The sequence below is a fragment of the Rattus rattus genome, chromosome 8 (assembly GCF_011064425.1).
Source record: "Rattus rattus isolate New Zealand chromosome 8, Rrattus_CSIRO_v1, whole genome shotgun sequence".
In the NCBI taxonomy this organism is placed as follows: Eukaryota; Metazoa; Chordata; class Mammalia; order Rodentia; family Muridae; genus Rattus; species Rattus rattus.
In genome coordinates, this window is record NC_046161.1 from 53,172,599 (window position 1) to 53,193,975 (window position 21,377).

General features: G+C 43.3%; 1 protein-coding gene and 2 long non-coding RNA genes across 4 annotated transcripts in view; 1 reads left to right on the forward strand and 2 right to left on the reverse strand.

The window, feature by feature from the left end:
- Window positions 1-222: 222 nt before the first annotated feature.
- On the reverse strand, window positions 223-2,805 carry LOC116907358. Its single transcript, XR_004388819.1, has 2 exons — window positions 2,643-2,805; window positions 223-1,246 (listed from the first exon to the last, which is right to left on the reverse strand). It is a non-coding gene; the product is annotated as an uncharacterized LOC116907358 (long non-coding RNA).
- On the forward strand, window positions 1,652-3,797 carry LOC116907357. Its single transcript, XR_004388818.1, has 4 exons — window positions 1,652-2,003; window positions 2,377-2,410; window positions 2,647-2,718; window positions 3,519-3,797. It is a non-coding gene; the product is annotated as an uncharacterized LOC116907357 (long non-coding RNA).
- Window positions 3,798-5,099: 1,302 nt separating this feature from the next.
- The window catches only part of Bbs4 (Bardet-Biedl syndrome 4), a 33,562-nt gene continuing 17,284 nt past the window's right edge, over window positions 5,100-21,377 (reverse strand). For both annotated transcript variants that reach the window (XM_032910291.1, XM_032910292.1), the window contains 10 exons: window positions 17,184-17,237; window positions 14,656-14,783; window positions 12,360-12,414; window positions 10,845-10,913; window positions 9,770-9,922; window positions 9,501-9,672; window positions 7,827-7,896; window positions 7,162-7,303; window positions 6,551-6,752; window positions 5,100-6,144 (listed from right to left, as the gene is read on the reverse strand). In XM_032910291.1, the coding sequence (XP_032766182.1) occupies window positions 6,032-6,144; window positions 6,551-6,752; window positions 7,162-7,303; window positions 7,827-7,896; window positions 9,501-9,672; window positions 9,770-9,922; window positions 10,845-10,913; window positions 12,360-12,414; window positions 14,656-14,783; window positions 17,184-17,237 (1,158 nt within the window). In that variant the 3' untranslated portion in view covers window positions 5,100-6,031. The remainder of the gene's footprint in view (window positions 6,145-6,550; window positions 6,753-7,161; window positions 7,304-7,826; window positions 7,897-9,500; window positions 9,673-9,769; window positions 9,923-10,844; window positions 10,914-12,359; window positions 12,415-14,655; window positions 14,784-17,183; window positions 17,238-21,377) is intronic.

Sequence of the window (21,377 nt, forward strand, 5' to 3'; positions counted from 1 at the left end):
CTGACTGAGAAAAGGCCCTATGGCCTCAGTGCTGAGCCTGGAAATGCTTTCTGCAGCAGGAGGCTGGTTCTCGTTTCTTCTGAGCCGTCAAGAGATGTGTCTCACAACTGGAAAGTGCTTCTGTGTAGAACACATCATGTGTTTTGTGTTTTTGTTTTGACACATCCATTAGTTTGACCTCTTAAGAGCCCCAGGATCATGAATAAATGTGTCGTGTTGTATATTTATTTTTTTAATAAATCAAGATTTCTGTGTGCTTTTAAAAATATTAAAACAATTTACATTTCCGGGATCTTAAGTCTAATCAGTTTTGTTCTCAACCCTACTCTGGACAGATCCTACGACTTACATGTCACTTGGCTACTGAGGCATTTGTTCTTTGGTCCCTGCCATTCATTGGGTTAGGCAGTCCCTCAAGCTGAACCCTAGCAGTAGGTCTGTCAGGCTTAAAGTTGCAGAGACACTGCTGTGGGGCTACCTTGAAGCTGGAGCACAGCCATTTCAAAGAGCCAAAATCTTTCTAGTCCAAAGTATAAGATGTTTGCCCAGGACAAGGGCCACTCATACCAGCCCTGGAATGGCAGATCTCCCCTCCCTGATTTGGGTAAAAAGAAAAGACTTAACACTTTCAAAGAAAACTGAAGCCTATACAATTCTGCATCTTGAAAGTGAAAGCAAATCTCATTATGGAGGATGTTGGCTGCTGCTTAATCCTCTGCCTCTAAGGAAACTCAGTTACAATTAGTTTTATACGAGGTCTGAGTCTGAGGCCAGCCTAGTCTACAGAGTTTAGTTCCAGGCTAGTCAGGTAGATCTACACAGTGAGACCCTATCTCAAAAAAATTCTACACTTTTCCCTTTCAGGTGGGCTCGCCCGAGTGCTGAGCCTACAGGTGTGCATCACCATGCTTCCACCTCTTAGGAAAGCTGAAGTGAGAGAACTTTCTTAAACCAACGTTCTGTAAACTCTGTGTTCTTTTCCGTAGTATTTGTTCAACTCCTGCCTAGACTATAGTCTCAACACCGTCCAAGTGTTCCTGGTAATGGCAGTGAAGACTAGGGTGAGAGGTGTACTGAGCACCTACCTAGGCCAGTAGCCCTTGAGAATTATTAAAGGGCAAGCTTGGCCTAAAGCCCCAGACCCAGCATCCAAGTCTTTGCTAACAGATGGGCTTGTAACAGTTGCCAGATCCAGTGGCTGAAGAATGCAGTCATGAGGGCCCCACACAAGTTCAGATCCCGGCACCTATGTTGTCAAACATAAGAAATAAGGTGGGTTTGGTTGTTTATTATAAAGTTGGTAGGTCAATTTTGTGATGAATAAAATGTACCAGAACGTCTGTTAGAGGAGAATAACTATTGTATATAATGAGTGTACACAGGCTAGACAGAGCAGTCACCTGTCTGCAGAATGCCTTTCTGTGATCAAGGCTGGGATGAGTGGAAGGAACTGAACAGATGGGGCTGTGCTCTTCAACCCTAGGCTTTGAACAGCATCTGACTAAGGATTAATAAGGGCACAAAGGGTTTGAAATTCCCCTTAGACAGTAACAGGATTCCTAGAAAATGTACACTTCCTGTTGCATTTGTAGCCTGCACCACCACTAAGAGGTAGGATGCAGCCAAAAGCAGCCAACCTTTAGCCAAACATCAGTAGGCACAATCCAAATTCATGAAGGGTGTTTGAGTTGGTGAAATGTTACTTGATATTATCTGGCAGGTTCCCTTGGCTTAACCTCACTTAGCTCAGCTGTAAAATGGGGCTATCCTGGTAGCTCCCCTGCGTTCTGTTGATAAAGGAGATAACTAGGGCAAGTATTTAGCACAGCATGCAATACACAATTTTAGTAATTACCTCTCGATAAGCTGAACAGGCAACTTCTGGGTCTAACCATTTTAGGTTATTTGAAAGCTGTTGAAGTAATCTAGGTTTTTCTTCTTTTGTTGTGTTTTAGGGTAAAAACTTAAGTGATGAAGCTGTACACATTTAAGTACATCACTTGGTAAGTCTCGGCAAATGTTCCCATCACCAGCTAAATCCTCTATGCCATCCCATTCCTAATCTTGACCTGTAGTCAACTATTTTTTTCCTCTGTAAACAAGTAGTTTTGTGTGTTCTGGGATTTATGAGTGAAACCTCACTGCCTGGTCCTGGTATGAGGCTGGCGTTCTGTAGAGCCACCCATGTATCTTCATGGCTCTAAGTACGTACAGGCTTCCACTCTCAGGTTAATAAGCTCACCAAGAGCCTGAATAGGTCCTCCTAAAATGACCTGTAAGACCAGGATGGCCAAGCAAAGCCCCTTACAGAAATGGCTAGACCACTTTACACTCCTGCTGACAACTGACCTGATTCTATTTTGTTCTTGCCCACAGCAGGACTCTTCAGTGTTCAGCTTATGCCATTTAGGTGGGTATTGATTGTTTTTCTATTTCCCACGTGACAAGCACTAGATACCTGTTCAGTGCTCATTAGCCACTCCTATACTTTCCTTTTAGGTGTCGGTGTTGGCCTGATGCTTGTTTTCCTTATTGAGCTGTAAGAGTTCTTCATGTTTTCAGACACAATAAGGTCTTTGTCAGGTCTGCTCTCTACAGGCTGCAGCCTGATGCTCAGGTTAACGTCCTCACATTTGTCTTACCCAGGAAACAAAATGGCACATCATCATGCAAGCTCAGATTCTCTCGGAGCTTTGTGAACTCGGCTTTGACAGTCAGGTCTGTAATCAGTTCGACTTACTCCTATGCACAGTGGTATCCTGACGCCATATTTATTTCTTTACTGATAAAAAATAATTTTAGATAACAAAGTTTTGAAATATGCACATTGTAGAATGGCTAGATTTTCAGAATACAATATTAAGATCATGTGGGTATTTTTTTTTTTTTTTTTGGTTTTTTTTTTTGGGGCTGGGGGCCGAACCCAGGGCCTTTCGCTTCCTAGGCAAGCGCTCTCCCACCGAGCTAAATCCCCCACTAAACCATTTTTTTTTTTTTTTTTTTTTGTTTTTTTTTTCCTAGGCACCCAGGGCCTTGCGCTCTAGGCAAGCGCTCTACCACTGAGCTAAATCCCCAACCCCCATGTGGGTATTTTAAACTGGCATTTTTCACTTAATACATTTTCTCAGCTTGATAGCTTCTTTTTGCACTTTTCCTTTTGTCTGATTCCATTGAAGTTTATTCATCCACTCGTAAACAGATATCGTGATTGCTTCTTAGTTTGGGCATCTGTGTAAGGGATTATGTGATTGCTTCCAATTCATTTTGGCAAATACTTTTGTATGACTCTTGGATCAGATAAAAGTATGTTTAGTTTTTTTTTTTTTAAAGGAATCTGCAAAATTTAGTTCCAAGGCACCTGTGCCGCACCCCTGCTAATAGTATTGGCAGTGTTCTTAGTTTTAGTCTTGTTAATGGGTCAGAATTGTTTCTGTGATTATCAATTTGGTCTCATTTTCCTAAATCTTTAAAATTGTCTTGTGAGCTGCCTTCATAAAATAACTTTTTATTCTTTTTAGAATGAATGAGAAACTGCAAAACCAGATGCTCAGAAGACTGGACATGTATGACATGTATGGCCTGTTATCTAAGAAAACCTAAGTCCAGGTACTATAGAAAGTGTTGCTTTGTGACTATTTGTGAAAGAAAGGTACCCTACTGCCCCTGAGGAACAGGAGAAAATGAACAGGCCTCTCGGTTTCTGCCATACCTCACCGAGGAGAAAAGCACCTTTGCACTTGTATACCCCCATGTTAAGATTTTAGCCAGAACAGCGTTTAGATGTAGAAGTAGGCTATCAGGAGTAAATGCTATATTCTCTCAGCTACACTGTGTGAAGCCAGCCACACATGAGACCCTGTCTCAAAACCAAACATGTAAAGTCATCTCGGAGCGTAGAGTTCAGTTCTGTCCTCAGAGATCCCTCCTCTCCTCTGAAGCCTTGTGAAATGAGCAGCTTAATCTCTGCATGGACATCTACCACCACCATGCTCTCCAAGGGGGCGTCCTGCTTCATGATGGATAGGGGCTGGACTGAGCCCCAGGTTCAAATCCAGTGCAGCCTGACATGTACCTTCTAAAACAGGTTTTCTCCTCCAACTGCAGGTTCCTCCCCAGTAGACTTGGTCTTTCTGACAGTAACTTTGTGGTAAACTCCCAAGGCTGACCTCCCTTCCTTAACACCATGCCACTTTTCTCCTTAAACACTGTTTTCCTTCCATCTCTGCGACTTCCTAAGCCTGTACTTTTTAGCTTTCGCTGAATCCAGATTCTTCTAGCACAGTGGTTTTCAGCCTTCCTAATGCTGCGACCTTTTAATACACTTCTTCATGTTGTGATAACCTCAACCATAAAATTATTTCATTGCTACTTTATGACTGTACTGTTATGACTTACAAATATCTGATATGCAGGACACCTGATGTGTGACCCCCAAAGGATAAGAACAGTGCTCTAGCAGACCCTTCAAACAGACTTTGCTCCCCAAGTCAGGTTAGTTAGGTGTCTAGTAAAGATCATTGGATTATCTCAGAGACATGCCTACAAACAGGCTTGAAGTGTCTTGATCCTAGTCACCCAGATTTCTAGTCCTAAGTCCAGAATGAGTATTTACCCTATATAGTCTCTTCTCATTTGCCACCTGTAAGCAAGCAGACCCTCCTTTCTGGTGATTCAGGGCCTTTCTCCTCTTAGAAGCTTACATTCTTACCTCTCATCGAGACCTTTTAGTTTCTGTAAGTCAGTTTAGTCTATACCGCCCTCCATGCTGACCTAGAGGTTTTCTCCACTGCTGCATGGCAGACCTGCTACCCAGGCAAGGCATCGCCTCCGGTACTGTACTTGCCTTCACGGGTTAGAGGACAGAAGAGGACCTCTGTTCAGTCTGCCGCGTCAGACCCAGCTGAAGTATCAGTCTCCACACTGGCGTGATCGTGTGTCAGTTCTGTAGCTGCCACTTATACAACAACTGGACCTACCTCAGAGGAGGCCGACCTCTACACTGCTGTGTGGCTGCACTACAACCAAGAGCAACTTGGCTTTGAGGTGGTAATAGTTTCAAACCAGGCTCAGAAATAGGTAAAAACAGACGGTGATCATAGTTTTATTTTTTTAAAAATCTTTTAATGTGACCTCTTGGAGATCCATAATCTTTCACAAAGGCTGCTAATGGGCCATGAGAGCATCTGTCAGCATTCATCATTGATTGTCTTGGTTAAAATTCCTTATCTAAAAGCTCTGTTCTTTTTCATCAGTACTGGGGATTAAACCCAGGGCCTTGTGTATGCTAAGCAAGTGCTCTGATACTGAGCTATGTCCTCAGTCACCCTACCCACTTTTTTTTTTTTAAATTCTTGGCGCCGATTCCTGACCAGTCCTTGACTCTACTTAAACTGACATGATCTGGCTCTAGACTCTGACCTCTCTGAAGAATGGAGATAAGGACTTGTTTTAGATTGTCTTTGGGCAGATATAGCTGGATTCATTCCAGTTTGGATCTCAACTTAATCTAAAAGGAGTGGTGGTGGTGGTGGTGGTGGTGGTGGTGGTGGTGGTGGTGGTGGTGGTGGTGGTGGTGGTGGTGGTGGTGGTTGTGTGGAAGCCATATTTAACTAGGTTCTTAATCCAAGGTTTGTTTCCAGTGGAGACTTACGTCTTCCCACAGTCCAGTTAGAATGAAGAAGCTTCATCACCACAGCCTACTGAGTAGAGGTCCTTTTCCCGTTATCAAGATAAAGTCCTTCACTGAGTAATGGTCTTTCATCATTTGCCTTGCTGAGTCTTGGAGTATACATGCGGGACCTCAAGTCTATGTAGCATGTCTTCTCCCTTGTTCCTATGATGGGGCCAGCCAAGAGCTGCTTGGGCTCCTCCTGATCATCACAACACACCCTGGGTTCTGTTTTATTCTGCAGTGCCCACCCAGGGAGGAAGTGATGGCCTCCATCTGCCTGGTCATGTGACCACCTTCTATATGGTCTCACTTAAGAGACGCCCCCTACTCCAGGGTCATCCTGGATTTTCATGTTTGTTGCTATTTTTCTTTGTTTTGTTCTGATGCTTCTGTTGGACTCGCCTCCACAGTGGGCTCTGGCTCTGGCTCCAGTGGAAGTGATGGCGGCTTTGTGAGCTGGGCTCCTACAGCACCTTGCAAAGAAACAGAACTTGAAATCTCAGTTACTTTATTTTAGAAGAAACCACTTAAAGAGGGAATTCTGTATTATCTATCAAGACTGTAGTGCATTGTGCACCTAGGAGGGATGCCCATAACTGAAGGAATAAATAAATAAAACATTAGCTTGTGAAAATTAAGGCAGGAATGTACAACAGCATGCACTTAGTAATGCCTTTCTAAATCCAAAAGCTTATCACCCTGTCTTAAGCTTACCTCAGATCTTCAGAATCCAATGCCAGTTTGGTCACTCTGGGCTTTTCCCTCTGTCTAGTACTAAATTGGCCATGAGTTTGCAGAGTGCAAGCCTTGCTCAAAGCTGTGACCTCTGCTGGTAGAGGTAGCTTATCCCCACTAAATCTTCAGAGTTTTGTCTCCTACCTGAAGGGATCTTCCTGTGTGCAGCTGCCGAAGACATCGCCTGTCCGAGAGCTTGAAAGGAGCCCAGAGGCTGCTGGAGAGTAGCAGATTTGCTGCCTGAATTGGTCCGGTGCTTTGACTTGGGATCTTTGACTGGCTTGGTCCAGACCAGTGCCTCTCCAACCTGGAGGGCAGCTCCCAACTTCTGAGCCATGTCTACCATCTTGTGCCCAAATGGGGAGGAAAGAAAGCTATTGACAGCAGAGCCAAGTCAGCCACTGACTGACCTACAACCAGTGCCTGCTGGTACCAGCAACTGGAGGAGGAGTACTTAAAACAAGGACATCATTTTCAAATGCTAGGATTACAAGTTGCTTATGGGGTGTCAAGGGGTTTCCTTACAGGATTTCAAAATGCAACAACGCAAGTTTGAAGCATCATTGGCCAAACTCTGCCTGTTCCTGCTATATTAATGAAAACATATTAGTAACCTTGAACTACTTTGTTACTTTTTTCTAGCAAAGACTATAGCTTTGAATTCATGCTGCAATCAACATGAAGCCCAAAGAAACATCACCTTTGGTCTGTTAATGGCTTACTCAATGATGTGTAGGAGCTAACAGAAGGCATACCTCAGAGTCAAATTCCAGAGGATTGTTGTCCTTGAGAAAATGGACCTTCTTCTCTATCTCCTGGTACTGAGCCAAGGCACCCTTCTTCTCACCCTGGTTGTACAGCAGCACAGCGTAGTTCAGGTTTACTAAAGGGTTACACCTATGGCAGAGAGACAGGGCGTCTGTGGCTCTGCAATAATTAGGTATCTGAATATCCTTCTCATTATATGAAGTTCAAAAACTAAGTAGTGTTTGTCCCCATTCATTATACAGCAGAATGCTATGTGACTGAGTCTGGCACCAACAAAACCACCCAGGGAAGGGCAGATCAAAAAACCACCTCAGACTAGCTGTGTAACAAAATCCTGTGGACACCCACACAACTGCCCCAAGAACCTCAGTTATCTTTGATTAAGCTGAGCCCAGAGTCCCACTCTAATCTAGTTAGCCCACAGATTATCAGCAACCCACGACAGAGTGCTGCCAGCTCTTGACTTTCTTTGGATTCCTGATTACTAAGCTGAGAACTGAAGTATTTCTCAGGCTTTTCGTTCTTGCTTGCTCAGGAACCACAGCCTTCCACATTGATGCCACGCGGAGGCTAAGATGACTCAGGCAGCAGCATTCCTATGGCAGTCTTTGGTAATCACACCCTGACCCTTTCCCACAGAACAGATGCTTACTTATCCAGGCGGACAGCTTCTACATAAGCTCTTTTGGCATTTTCTATGTCTTCCAGGTTGGTCAGAGCCACTGCCACAGAGAGAACCAGGAGAGCTCATTTTAGTTACCAAAAATAATATTCTAGACCACTCTCAAAATGAAGCCTCTTTCTTTCGGTCCCTCAGCTTAGATGCCTCACCACACTAACTGGCTGCGGAGTGTCACATGTTCTGCTTTGCCACTGCTTTTCAAAGTTCAGTTTGTCTGTCAGGCCCATGTGGAGGCTAACTCTATTTTGTCAGATTAGAACTGTTGCTTCTGCCACAGTATAAGCAGAATGGCTGACTTACCTTACAGCAAGGCTCTGCCTCTCAGAACTTGAGCTAGCTTTGTATTCTGGTGCTCTTCAAACAACCACCATTTAGTCGCTTTTGACCTTTCTCTCATAAATTGAAAACACCACAGAAACCAAAATACATACCAGAAGACTACTACCAAGGAAGCTATGGGAAATGTTTCTAAGTTTGTTTTATGGAGAAAATATTCCCTAAAAGGAATAGTTAGTACTTTAAAATGACTTTTGTTGTATTTTCTGAAACAGTGTCAGGGTCTCACTAATGTAGCTCTGGCTGGCCTCAAATTCATTATTTCACAACCTCTACCTTAAGAGCTAGGATTATAGATATGATCCACATTTGCCCAGCTTAATTTTACTTCATACAGCACAGATGGAATTTGGGAATAGAATGATACTTTGAACTACCAAAGAACAGCCATGTTAACAAAAATAATGATGGGACCAATAGGACGGCTCAGTGAGGAAGGATGCTGGTGGCCCAGTGACCTGAGTGGACCCTGGCATCCATATACTAGAAAGAGAAAAACTTCTGCCTCTTGTCCTCTCACCTCTACATGTGCAGTGTGCTCTAATGTTAGGCTTTTGTTTAAGACATAGTTTACTATGACAAAACCCAAAGATTTAATATTCATCATGTTTACTCATGCAATCCTCACGTCAACCATGCATACATACAATTAGCAGTGGAGGCCGAACTCCACTCACACCCAGGTTCTTAATTATATTATTGAGCTCAAATCAATTGGGTTCAATAAGTATGGGGGTTGTTAGTTTAGCTCAGTGGTAGAGTGTCTGCCTAGCTATAAGCAGGATCAAGGGGTCAATCTCCTCTTCCTCCCCCCTCCTCCCCCTCCCCTTCCTCTTCCTTCTCTTCATCTTCTTCTTCCTCTTCCACCACTACCACCACCACCACCACCACCCAACAAGAAAAAAGACTACCGTAGGAAAAAGAAAGAACTGTTAGGAGGGAACTGTGTGGGACTAGAAAAATGCCCCAGTGCTCTCCCAGAAGACCCGTTCTGTTCTGACAACGCCCACACCTGGTGGCTCACAGCGGTCTGTAACTCTGGTTCCAAAGAGCTCAGTGACTGCTTCCATGCATAACCCAATACACACATACACAGAATTAAAAATAAAATGTAAATTCTTAAAAAAAGGTAAGTGTGGTGGTGCACACCTTTAACTCCAGCACTCCAGAGGCAGAGGCTAGCGATCTCTATTGAGACTTGAGTTCAACTCCCTCTTTAGGGCATTTAGCTATTAAGCTATGTATGATCCCAATCCACTCTCCATCATCATAACTCAGAAGAATACATTCTGTATACATGCCCCTTACCAGCCAAGAGCATGTAGAGTTCCCCCATCTTTGGCTGGAAGTTGATGGCTGCGCTGAGAAAGTGGAATGCCGATGCATACTGCTGCATGGTCAAATGGACAAGGCCCAGATTGTACAGAATCTTCCAGTCGAAGGGTGCCAAGTAATTGGCTCGTTTTAGGCAGCTGATAGCCTGCAGACACAGGAGCACTCAGCCCAGGGCAAGCAAGGCAAGCTCAGCAGGCCCCATAACCACATGGATGGGTGAGAGCAAGGACTCCAATACTTACTGCCACGTATTTCTTCTTGCCAAAGAAACACATTCCAATGTTATTCCAAAGTGGAGGACTTTCTGGAATAGCACAAGCTACAACTCTGTATTTGGTAAGGGCAACATCAAAGTCCCCATGAGTCTGCATCATGCTGCCTGCTGCCAAGATGGCCTGAAAACACAGTGCATGTAAAATTAGTACTTCAGCCATCCAAAAAGCCCAAGACCATGGAACAGTCTCCTGAGTGTACATAGTAAGCTCATCCTCAAACACGACCAAGAACAACTTCAGGTACATAAATATACCCAAGGACTCAGGAATGCCTTCGGAATGCACAGCACACTGGCTCCCTCTGGCTCCGTTAGTCTAGCAGGGGGCTCAGTATCTGACAGCTGCTGCCATTTGTCTGCTCTGCTTTGCACACTAGATGCCCAGACACCTCACACATACCTGCTGTGCCCACTTAATACTCAGTTCTGCCTGGCTCAGGATGCAATGTGAGCTGCCTTTAGTTTTTATCTGTCCAGCACTACCACTTCTTTAAGGAAAGGTACCAAGACAACAGAGCCAGGCTACTGACTTCCTAAACTGACCGAGTTTGTGTTTAAACCCTATCTGGTTGCATCTCCCTCAGTAATGTTCATTCACTTGATTTTCTCACCCTCAAGTCACATATGGAAGTTATGTGACTTCATTAGGATCAAGAGTCCTTCAACAACTGTGGAAGCTTGGCTAAATTCTCAATTAACATATAAATTCTAGCAGCATGCTAACTTTACCTGCAGCAAAGATTAACAATCCTATTACCATAACTGTACCCCTTTTGAAGAAACTGACCATTAACACTTTACAATAGCTTCAATAAGAACTAACTTTTAAAAATAAGGATTATGAATAAAAGGTAATTTTTGAGGCATGGTAGTGTATCTCATTGTAGACTACTTGCCTAACATGCACAAAGTTCTGGTTTTGCTCAGCAGCACCAGCACACATACATACAAAGTTGCCTTCTTGCGTATTTAAAGTAAAAAGGCTGTGCTGTTTCTAGGTTTGATCATCTCTAGGGCCACGGGGGCACCAGAGCACGCAGTACCTTGTAGTTGGCAGGGTCGTAAGTCAGTGCATTCCCAAGGTGTTCAAATGCCTTCTGGTAAACACCAAGCTTGAAAGAAAGCAAACCAAATAGAATTTACCTCAGCAGGGATATGTCAGTTCACAATTGGGCAACTATACCCTGAATGGTAACCTGCAGTCATTTGTAAAGTTCTTTTGGACACCCATACCCCAACCCTTGAAAATAGTAATGATAATAAAAATAAAGTAGGTAAACCAAATAAAACAAAATGTCCATGTTTGTGATTTCCTTATTCTTGTTCATTTTTCTCCTGATAAAGCTGAAGTATCTTTGGCCAGAAAACCATTTCACAAACACTCATGGGCTGGAGAGATGGCTCAGCGGTTAAGAGCACCTGACTACTCTTCCAGAGGTCCTGAGTTCAATTCCCAGCAACCACATGGTGGCTCACAACCATCTGTAATGAGATCCAATCCCCTCTTCTGGTGTGTCTGAAGACAGCTACAGTGTACTTATATATAATAAATGAATAAATCTTAAAAAAAAAAAAAACACTCATGCTGATTGATATTAATGCTTCCTGACAGGGACTGTCCTGTTGCTCCTCCTCACAAGCCAAAGACCAGAGGACCCAGAGTTAAACTCTAGGTTCTTAAAGCAATAGTTATAAAAGCTATTTCTGAGGCATATCAGCTGAACAGGGAGACTGTACAGTGAGCAGGGTAAGACAGCTCAGAGATCTGGAGCCTCAGGTACTCAGGCCAACACAAGTGGCAGACTTAAAGAGTCCCATCCAGGGCTAGGGAGATGGCTCAGTGGTTAAGAACACTGAGTGAGGGGTTGGGGATTTAGCTCAGTGGTAGAGCGCTTGCCTAGGAAGCGTAAGGCCCTAGGTTCGGTCCCCAGCTTCGAAAAAAAGAACCAAAAAAAAAAGAAAAATACTGACTGCTTTTCCAGAGGTCCTGAGTTCAAATCTCAGCAACCACATGGTGGCTCACAACCATCTGTAATGAGATCTGATGCCCTCTTCTGGTGTGTCCGAAGACAGCTACAGTGTCTACTTACATATAATAAATAAATAAACAAACCTTTAAGAATTAAAAAAAAAAGAGAGAGAGAGTCCCATCCACACTTGGCAATGTTAAAGAAAGGTAGTATTTCCTCTCTAAAAACCTACCCCTTGCTGCTCTCGCCTACAGGACCTTGGATAGCAAGTGAACTGCATAGAGTGGTAAAATATATCAGTTCTTCCCCTTTCCCCCAACAATAAGGTAACAGCCCCAAGCCAGACAGCAGTTTCTCATATATATTCTTTCCCTATTGTATAAGAATTGCTATTACACTAAGGCTGAAAGAGAATCATGACCTGGGTGCAAATGTTAATCCCGTTAGCAATGAGTATTTAAAACAAACCATGGTTTCTGTGTGTACTGTGACCGTTAACACAATGTTCCAAGTAGAAAAGTGAAGGAGAGCACTGTAGACAAACTTAGGCACGTCTAAGAGCAGCATGTGAATGAGCAGTCTCATTACCTGTAGGTAGAGTAATCCTAAAGTTGTGAGAAGTTCTGTATTTTCTGGAGAGAACCTGTAACACAGAGATGCTCACAAGGAAACCATTGTTATGAGACACAGACCTGTAGAGCCAACACCCTTCAAAAGCGAATCAGCTCAGTCCTGGAGACAGAGAAGATCTGCTCAGCAGAAGGAAATGGGCTTGGAACCTAGACTCCTTTTTCAGAGCCCTTCTTTTGGACCAACAGCAACCTTAAAAAAACAACTGTGGAATAATTCATCACACTGAAAATAATTAAATTTTAAGCCAAGTCAGGATACAGTTATGCTAGTCTCTCTGTGGAGAACTCTGTCACTTTCCCTGTGCAGACAATGTTAGGCAGCCTACTTCCTATGTCACTTAGGACTCCAAGGTCCCTGACGTGTGCTTTCCAAATTAAACAAAGCACCATACTTACTAAGTTGCCAACTAAACACAGAAGGCATATATCCATCCTTGGAAAGACTTAGATACTGGATCCTGGAGTAAACACTGGCCTATTATCTGCCTTTTCAGTTTTTCTCTGATGCTTGTATTTTTCAAAAAGCCAAAACAACAGAGTTGAGACCATCTGAACACAGGATCATTAGTTTCACCTGAAAAGCATCAAAGAGCGAGGAAATGCTCCTGCTTGTTACCCTGAGGAAGTCCAGGACTTGCACATCAAAGCCTATCCTGTGCTGAGCTGGCACACTCTCTCTCAGTACAGCCGAGTGTCTGTCTCACTTTCCTACAGGAAGTGTCCACTTTGAGCACACCCCTTCCTACACCACATAATGAACTCGTGCTCCCCACCTTTCCCATCTCATTGGGGTCTGTCCCCTGACAGCACTCCTTTCCAAAGCCGAGGGCCATGAAGCTCTCATCTCAAATACTCAGCGCTCTTGTTTTCTCCTTTGGGAAGATGAGTGATTCAAGTCTGAGTAGTCACTGTCTGCACACCCTCACCGGAGTTCATGTGCACTAATTCAAATGCCACCCTGTACAGGACAAGTGTCAGGAACAGGCCTTACTCTCTCAGGAGCTCTTGACTTGTTTCATGGTTCCTACCGACCCACAGAAGCCTAACCTTTTGATAATGGAAATCACTGAGCTTACCAACAAACCTAAGAGATTTTTCTGACACAAAATGTGGTTATAGAAAATGCAGAAAGTAGTGCTGTGACTGACACAGCCAGGAAGCTCACCCTGTGCTGGACAAAGCTAAGAAGTAGCCAGTACTCTTTACCAGTTCAGAGTCTTAGTCTGTGAGTCATACATGTTCTATGACCGAACATGACACCTGAGCATTTTACTACAGCTGTGCTATTTAAAGAAGGCAGGTGGACCTCTCCAAGTTCCCGGCCAACCTGATCTACGTGGTGAGTTGTAGGCAGCCAAGGCTACATGCTGAGACCCTGCCTCAAAAGAAGTAAGTGAAACAAGATGACACTACACAGAAAAAAACCCCAAATTTCTAGGTGTCCCTAGAGAAGAAACTTGGGATGGGAAATTCAGTCATCCATTGTCAACAGGTTAGACTACCCTAATGGGATTTTTTAAACAAAGATCAGCAGTAAAACATGTTATGTGGCTGGAGTTGTAGCACCTGTGCTCAGGTAAGCACAGGTAAGATTCTATTTTCAGCATAAGAAACCAAAATAACTAACACAAGATATATCGGTCTCAGGTTAATGAAGGCAGATGTCCGTTACTGAGCCAGGGAACTTCTGTTCCTAATATGATCACCAGGAACAGAGGATCGGCTACAGAATATCACCCAGCCCAAGTTCTTGCTGAGTGCATGGTCCACCTGCTCCTGCTGCGGCTGTTTTCTCCTAATTCCAACTGCAGACTCTGTGTGCAGTTATTTCAAACCAGAGTACTTACTCCACACTTAGTTACAAGTATCATCTTCCCTCAGTATGGCCTGGAACATGTTACTCAGGTTGAAGGAGAAAAAAACCACACAAGGAACTAATCCCCAGCAGCTGGCCTGGGAGGCAGCTAGCCCAGAGCAGCACTGTTGCAGAAGAAAGCAAGCATCTGTTCTCAAAGGTCCCATTGCTTCCAGCAGGTGTGTCAACCTGTGGCCTGTGGGCTGCATCCCAGCATGGCTGTCAATCTGTCCCAACGCAAAATGGCAAACATACCGAAAACATCATGGGGTGTGTATACAAGTTTTTGTTATTCAGTGTTCTCTTCTTGAGCATGAACTCTGTGGGCGATAACTTCATGTTGCAATGTTAAAAGGGTGGACACTCTAGTCCAAGTCCAAGTGAAAAGGACACTTACTCCACTGCTTTCTTGTAGATCTCAATGGCTTTATCCAAGTCTCCCTGCAGTAAATGGATCTTCCCCAGCATAATGTAAGTCAGGTCATGCTTGTTAAGCTGGAGGGCACTGTGCAATTGGTCTTGCGCCTAATTAAAGTTTAATAGAGTAAAGAAAACCAAATCAGCACCATTGTAGGACAGTGGTGCATGTGAAGAACACAGAGCTTTGATGTACTTATGTGAGAACATCATGTCTGAAAAAATAGCTTTCACAACCTAAGCATAGCCTAGCTGGCCTTGCTGAATTCATATAGAATGATCAACTTCCTGAATGTTCTCTGACATTTACACCTATGCTAGGTAAACGTTATTATTACCTCAAAGGGACATCATAGTATAGTATAGAATACCACACCAAACTTGATCCCACCTATACTCCTGACTACCTGGACAACCTTAGCCTGACTGAACCATATTTCCTTGACAATATGAAAACAAATGAACACAAAGTTGTTCTTATTTATTAATTCAACAAGTACTCATTTAGTGCCTCCTGGTCTAGATGCCTGATGTGCTAGAGTTAAGAAAATAAGTCTACGGCTAGGCCTGCCTTGTGAGGGGCCCTGGCGTCAATCTCCCAACACCACACAACAGAGAATAAACAAATAACTTTTTGCTCTGGGGGAGCCTACATCTTAGTAGATGAATGAAAAGGCTTTTATTCATTCACTGACTCAATGAGGGCTTCTACAAATGCCAGGACTTATAATTATTTAACCCGATGAGCTTTATAATAAGTCGAAATATAACTTTCTACCTCAGTAGAGGTCTAAAGACTAATCCTGTGTGTCCTCTGACTTAACTATACTATAAACAGGAATGTGCCTGGTCAAACTGTTCTGTGAAGAGAAAAATTTAATCATCTATACAAAACTAGATTCATTAAGAAAGCTTCTGTGTCCCCCTGAATATATATTTTATGTCTTACAAAAATTAATTCTTATACTTCAATTGCTAATATGCATATATTTGTTCATAGCTCTGAGAAATAGACTAGGTTATACCATCATCTTGCACAAAGATGACAGAGTCAGCCTTCATAGACTGCTATTAGTGAGAGTCAGTCTTGATGGCAGCAGAAAAAGAACAAGCTACACAGCCTCTAGTTATGAAGGAGAGCCCCCTAACCACCATCACCACCTTTCAGGAATCTCGAAAACTCATCTCTTCTTCAATTAAGGCTGGAAACATGGCTTAATGCCCAACACCCAGTTGGTGGCTCAGTCATCTCTAATTCTAATTCTAATTCTATGGGAGCTGATGTCCTAGCCTCCAAAGGGACCAGGCACACATGTGGTGCACAGACATGCATATAGGCAAAACATCCATACACACATAAAATAAAAAATGTCAAAATTTTAACTAAAAACAAACAAAAAAGCAGGCCAGGCAGTGGTGGCACACACTCCTTTAGTCCCAGCACTCAGGAGGCAAGAGCACTCAGGAGGCAAGGGCAGGCGGATCTCGGAGGTCCAGGCCAGCCTGGCCTGCAGAGCTAGTTTCAGGACAGTCAGTTACACTACAAAAAGAAACCTCAAAATCTCAAGATCTCCTCCCCATCCCCACTAAAGGAAAAAGAAGAACTAGTTATCTGTTCCTTAATTTGAGCACCAAAGTGAGTTAAAACGTGCTTTGTCTGACAGCAAGTCTTATTTAGAGCACGAAGTTTGTTCAGAGTAAAATATAAACTCCCAGCAGAAAAAAGTCTCATCATGAAACAAAATTCAATCCATTTAAATTAACTTTCACTGACCTTAAAAGCAAAACTGAAGGTCAGGTATGGTGGCTCACCCCTTTAATCCAAGCACTCCAGAGGCAGGTGGATCTCTGAGTTTGAGGCCAGCCTGGTCTCAGAGTGAGTTCCAGGACACCCAGAGCTACACAGAGAAACCCTGTCTCAAAAACCAACCAAAACAAACAAAAATCAGTTGTTATCAAAGCATAAGATGGTTCTTATGGTCATGGATACCTTAAGGGTATGTGTGTGTTTCTTTGAAACAGCACCTCACTAGCTCGTGTGTGTGTGTGTGTGTGTGTGTGTGTGTGTGTGTGTGTGTGTGTGTCTGTCTGTCTGTCTGTCTTTGAAACAGTAGGGTCTCACTAGTTTCAGCTGGTCTCAACTTCAGATCCTTTTGCCCTCAGCCTCTTAGTTGATGAAAATACAGCAGTGTGCCACAGTGACCTGCAAAGGTCCACTTTTTGATAAGTGTCTTACTGGACATTAGTTTCTATACTAAACCATAGTAACAGGAGATAGAGAGAAAGGAGAGAGAAGGCAATTGAACTGCCTTTTACATTCTACAATTTCCCTCACTTCTTTTTTTATCAAAAGTAGGAAAAAAAGAGTGATAACAAGTATTACACGGCAATAACTATAAAAGGCAACTTTTACTTCCAAAGCTCTGCAGATAGGAGCACCAACACACAATGGACAGTGGCTCTTCTGTGACAAATGAACCCCAGTGACTTCTAGTTTCTAGGAATTACCTTGCTGAACTGCTTTAGGTAAGTGTAGCACACTCCCAGGTTATGGCAGATCTCCTGCATGCGGAAGAAAGCAGAGTTAGGTGTTGGTCCACTGTCAGCACCAGAGCACAGCAGCCCAAAGACTGCACTGTTCAGCAAGGTGTGCCCTTTGAACCATTCATTACACTCAAGGATTTCTGTGTTCACAAATGCCTGTGATTCTACAAAAAAATTCCTACGTGTACTTTTAAACAGAGATGATAAATGTATGGTTGAAGTGCTGGCTCAGCAGTTAACAGCACTGGCTACTTGCACAGTACTGAGTTAGGAGTCACAGCACCCACATACCACCCCACAGCCTATCGCTAACTCCAGGTTCAAGATATCCCGTGCCCCTTTCTGGCCTCTAAGCACCAGGCATATATGAGGTGCACAGATATTCACCTAGATAAAGACACTCAGACACATTTTATAAAAAATTATAAAATGCAAAAGAACAGACTTTTCCCAGATCTAAGTAGTTCTTTATGGTCTGTGCCCCTAGGATCCACTGTGTCCTTTTCTAAGGAGAAACTCCCTATAGCCTCTGCTGAGTGGACTGCAAAGGGGGGGAGCAGCTCCACTATTAAGGAATTCCTATCTCCCCAAGTCTTAATACCCGGGCATTTTCTATAAGAATCTGGGATTGGAAAGAGCTCTGGCCAGTGACAAGTACAACCTTCCCTAGATGTGACTCTGGGACCAGTGGTTCCACCTGGAGCCACAGTGATAAACATGGACTTCTGAAGCTATCTGTTGAAATCTATAGCAGAGGCCAGAGGACAAGTTCATTCATGTCTGTAAAGTTCCTTCCTATGGCCCTTCCACACTAGAACCAGAACTACAGAGTTAAGTACTTCCAACAGTGGGAAAGCGATAATACTATATAAATACATTTAATAGCTACATCCTAAATAGTCCTTTACAAAAAGAGTTTACTCTTTTTTTTGTAAACACCTGTGACCTGCAGAAAAGAAAGAGGAGTCAAAACTCCACAGTAACTACCTCGGCTGCTGCTAACTTTCTACTTCCAGTTTACTGTGAAGACTAACACGTATCTCCTGGCCTAAGTGTTGTGAAATCTACGGAATTCCTTTGTAACAAGTCTGACTTTAACAGCTTTAGAAGAGAAACCAGACGTAAGGAGGGTGTCCCTGGAAGGCAAGAGGGCCGGCCAAGCACTCTGTGAGTGGTAGGGATGTAGCCCTGTGTCAGAAGCAGAGCCCAGAGCTCAGAGACAGCTAGTTTAATGTGTTCCACATCTCCTCGAACAACGAAACACTGAGTGACAGAGCATGTTATGCAGTAGGCTCGATGCCTATTGTTTTCATATATATCTTACTTTAATTCTCTAAGAAATTTGCAGCATCAGTATAGTTCTTCTGGTTTTATGAAAACCAAAGCTCAGGGAAGCTAGTTTACCTAACACAGGAAGTGCCAGTGCAGGGATGCTTTCTGTCTGTCTCTAGTTTTGTATCCTGACCATGTTTAAACGTAAACAGCCACAGACTCATGACCCTGACACACCATCCAGGCCTTATCCTAGTGACCGTTATTTTACAGTACCGATAATGTAACACTTCACTCATAAGTGTTTCAGTGCATTGTCCTCAAAGACATGGTCTTTAAAAAAAATCCATGGCTGGAGAGATGGCTGGGCAGTTAAAAGCACTGGCTGCTCTTCCACTGGGTTCAGTTCAAAGCACCCACACTGCGACTCACAACCAACCATATGTAGCCTCACTTTCAGGAGATGCGACATCCTCTTCTGGCCTCACAAGCACTTTACACATGCAGACACACAGACACATGCAGCCAGAACACCCATACACACAAAATGAAAATAAATAAGTTTTTTAAAAAGTGTTTTAAACTTATATTATCCCACCTTAAAAAAAAAAAAAACCTAAAAACTGTCTCATAAAGATCTCACATTTTAAAATTATTTTTCTCTTAAACCACAATTGAAATAATGTCTACATCACCAAGAACTGTGCCTTCAATTCAAGCCTGTCTCCAAAACCCGTATATTCTCCACTTCATCATGGTATACCACCGTCCTTGTCCTTTAATGCTCTATACACTGATCCCTAACTCACCCCTGATGAGTCACTGCTGAACGTGATATCTGAAAAGAAAGCACGAGTGTGCCTTAAACAACTAAGAGCACAGGAAAACAACAAACTGGAGTCAGATCCAACTCTCATGAGATAGGAGTATCCAGGGCATCCTCCCAAGGCAGCAGACCCTACAGAAAGAGCTCGGGCTTTAGATGGCAGTCTCACATCATTCTATCCAAAGCCTCAGATTTCTCATTTGTCATTAGTGGAAATCCCCCCTGTCTAAAAGTTGTTGCAGAAGCAAACACACGGGCATGCAGGATTGTTGTCTCCTGCAGGAAGCAGACTGGCCTATCTCGATGAGGATAAGTAGAGATAAGAGGTTCGCTATAGACATTTACCAGATAGGGCACACAGGCAGCATCTGGCTGGTCACTGTTCTAAGTGAGTAATATCACCAAGCTCTTTTGACTGCATGGAGAAGCAGCCACACTTCGTCTCCCCTTCGCCGAGACCTCCTGACTCATCTACCTCCTGCCTGTTTCTCTGTCCTGCCCTTCCTGAGCGCCGTCCTCAATCCACTACAGACTATCTCAACTAGTTTTCTGGTTTCAGTTACTAACCCTGTTTCTGATTCTAAAATGTTCATATACAGCCCAGAACATCATGATTCTATATCCAACTATGCTGTAAAGATTTCAATTTAGATATACTACCAGAACTTAAAACTTATCATGCAAGTTTTTCTGAAAGACAAAAAATTAGAAAGTAAATGACTGTATTCACCGGTGCTCCGATGCAGGTTGTACCCAGGGACTTCCTAGGCTGCTTCCAGCTCTAATCTAACTGTAAGTGTAGTTTTACTTTGGCCTCTAATGATTCAGATCAGCTCAGCTCTTAAGAGGAGGGATCAGGAATTATCTGATACACAATTAATTCAAGGCCACCAGGGGCTAAATGTGACCTTGTCTACAAAGACAAGGGGGATGATGACAGTAAGATGACTCAGTGGGAAAGCACCACCCCTGATGACCTACAGACACAGAGCACCAACTCTTGCAAGATGTTCTCTAACCTGTATGCACACTCATTGCATGTGGTGCTTTAAAAAGGAATAGCCTCATAGACTTACGTGTTTGAGTGCTTAGCCTATAGGGAGTGGCACTATTAAGAGGTGTGCCTAATTGGAGGAAGTGTGTCATTATGAGGCCAGGCTTTAGGGTCACATGCTCGTTATGCCCAATGTGGCTCAGTCTCCTTCCACTGCCTGCAGATCAAGATGTAGAACTCTCAGCTCCTTCTCTAGTGCCATATCTGCCTGCACACTGCCATGGTTCTCACCATAATGGTAACAGACTAAACCTCTGAAAGTATAAGCAGCTCCAATTAAATGTTTCCCTTTGGGGCTGGAGAGATGCTCAGTGGTTAAGAGCACTGACTGCTCTTCCAGAGGTCCTGAGTTCAATTCCCAGCAACCACATGGTGGCTCACAACCATCTGTAATGGGATCTGATGCCCTCTTCTGGTGTGTCTGAAGACAACAACAGTGTAATTGTATACATTCAATAAATAAATCTTTAAAAAAAAAAAAAAGCCTTCCTTTCTAAGAGTTGCCATGGCCATGGTGTCTCTTCAGAGCAACAGAAACCCTAAGACACAATAGCATGTATGTCCTCACATATATACATACACATATACCACATAAACAAAATAAATACATGTGATAAAAAATGTTAAAGTTAATAACTTTCACATCCAAAGGGGGCAAAAATGTGAGACTGGAGTATACTTAAAAAAATGATAATGCTGGCAAGACACCTGACTGGGTACAGGGACTCGTAGCCAAGTCCAGTGACCTGAGTCCAATCCTCAGGAACCACATGGTAGAGGGGGAGAACAAGCTCCCCAGGTCGTCCCCACTCCCACCCCTGCACACTACCGTAAAATGTTTTTAAACTTTTAACAAATAGTGCCCTAAGGACTCCAAGGAAAGACCGTGTTATCTCTCTACTATAATCGATGGACTTCTCTCTGACATAGGACGTCTCTGCAAGATCACCCAACAGTATAGAAAAGAACTAAAGGGAAGCACAAGAGAAAAGTAACTGTGGAAGCA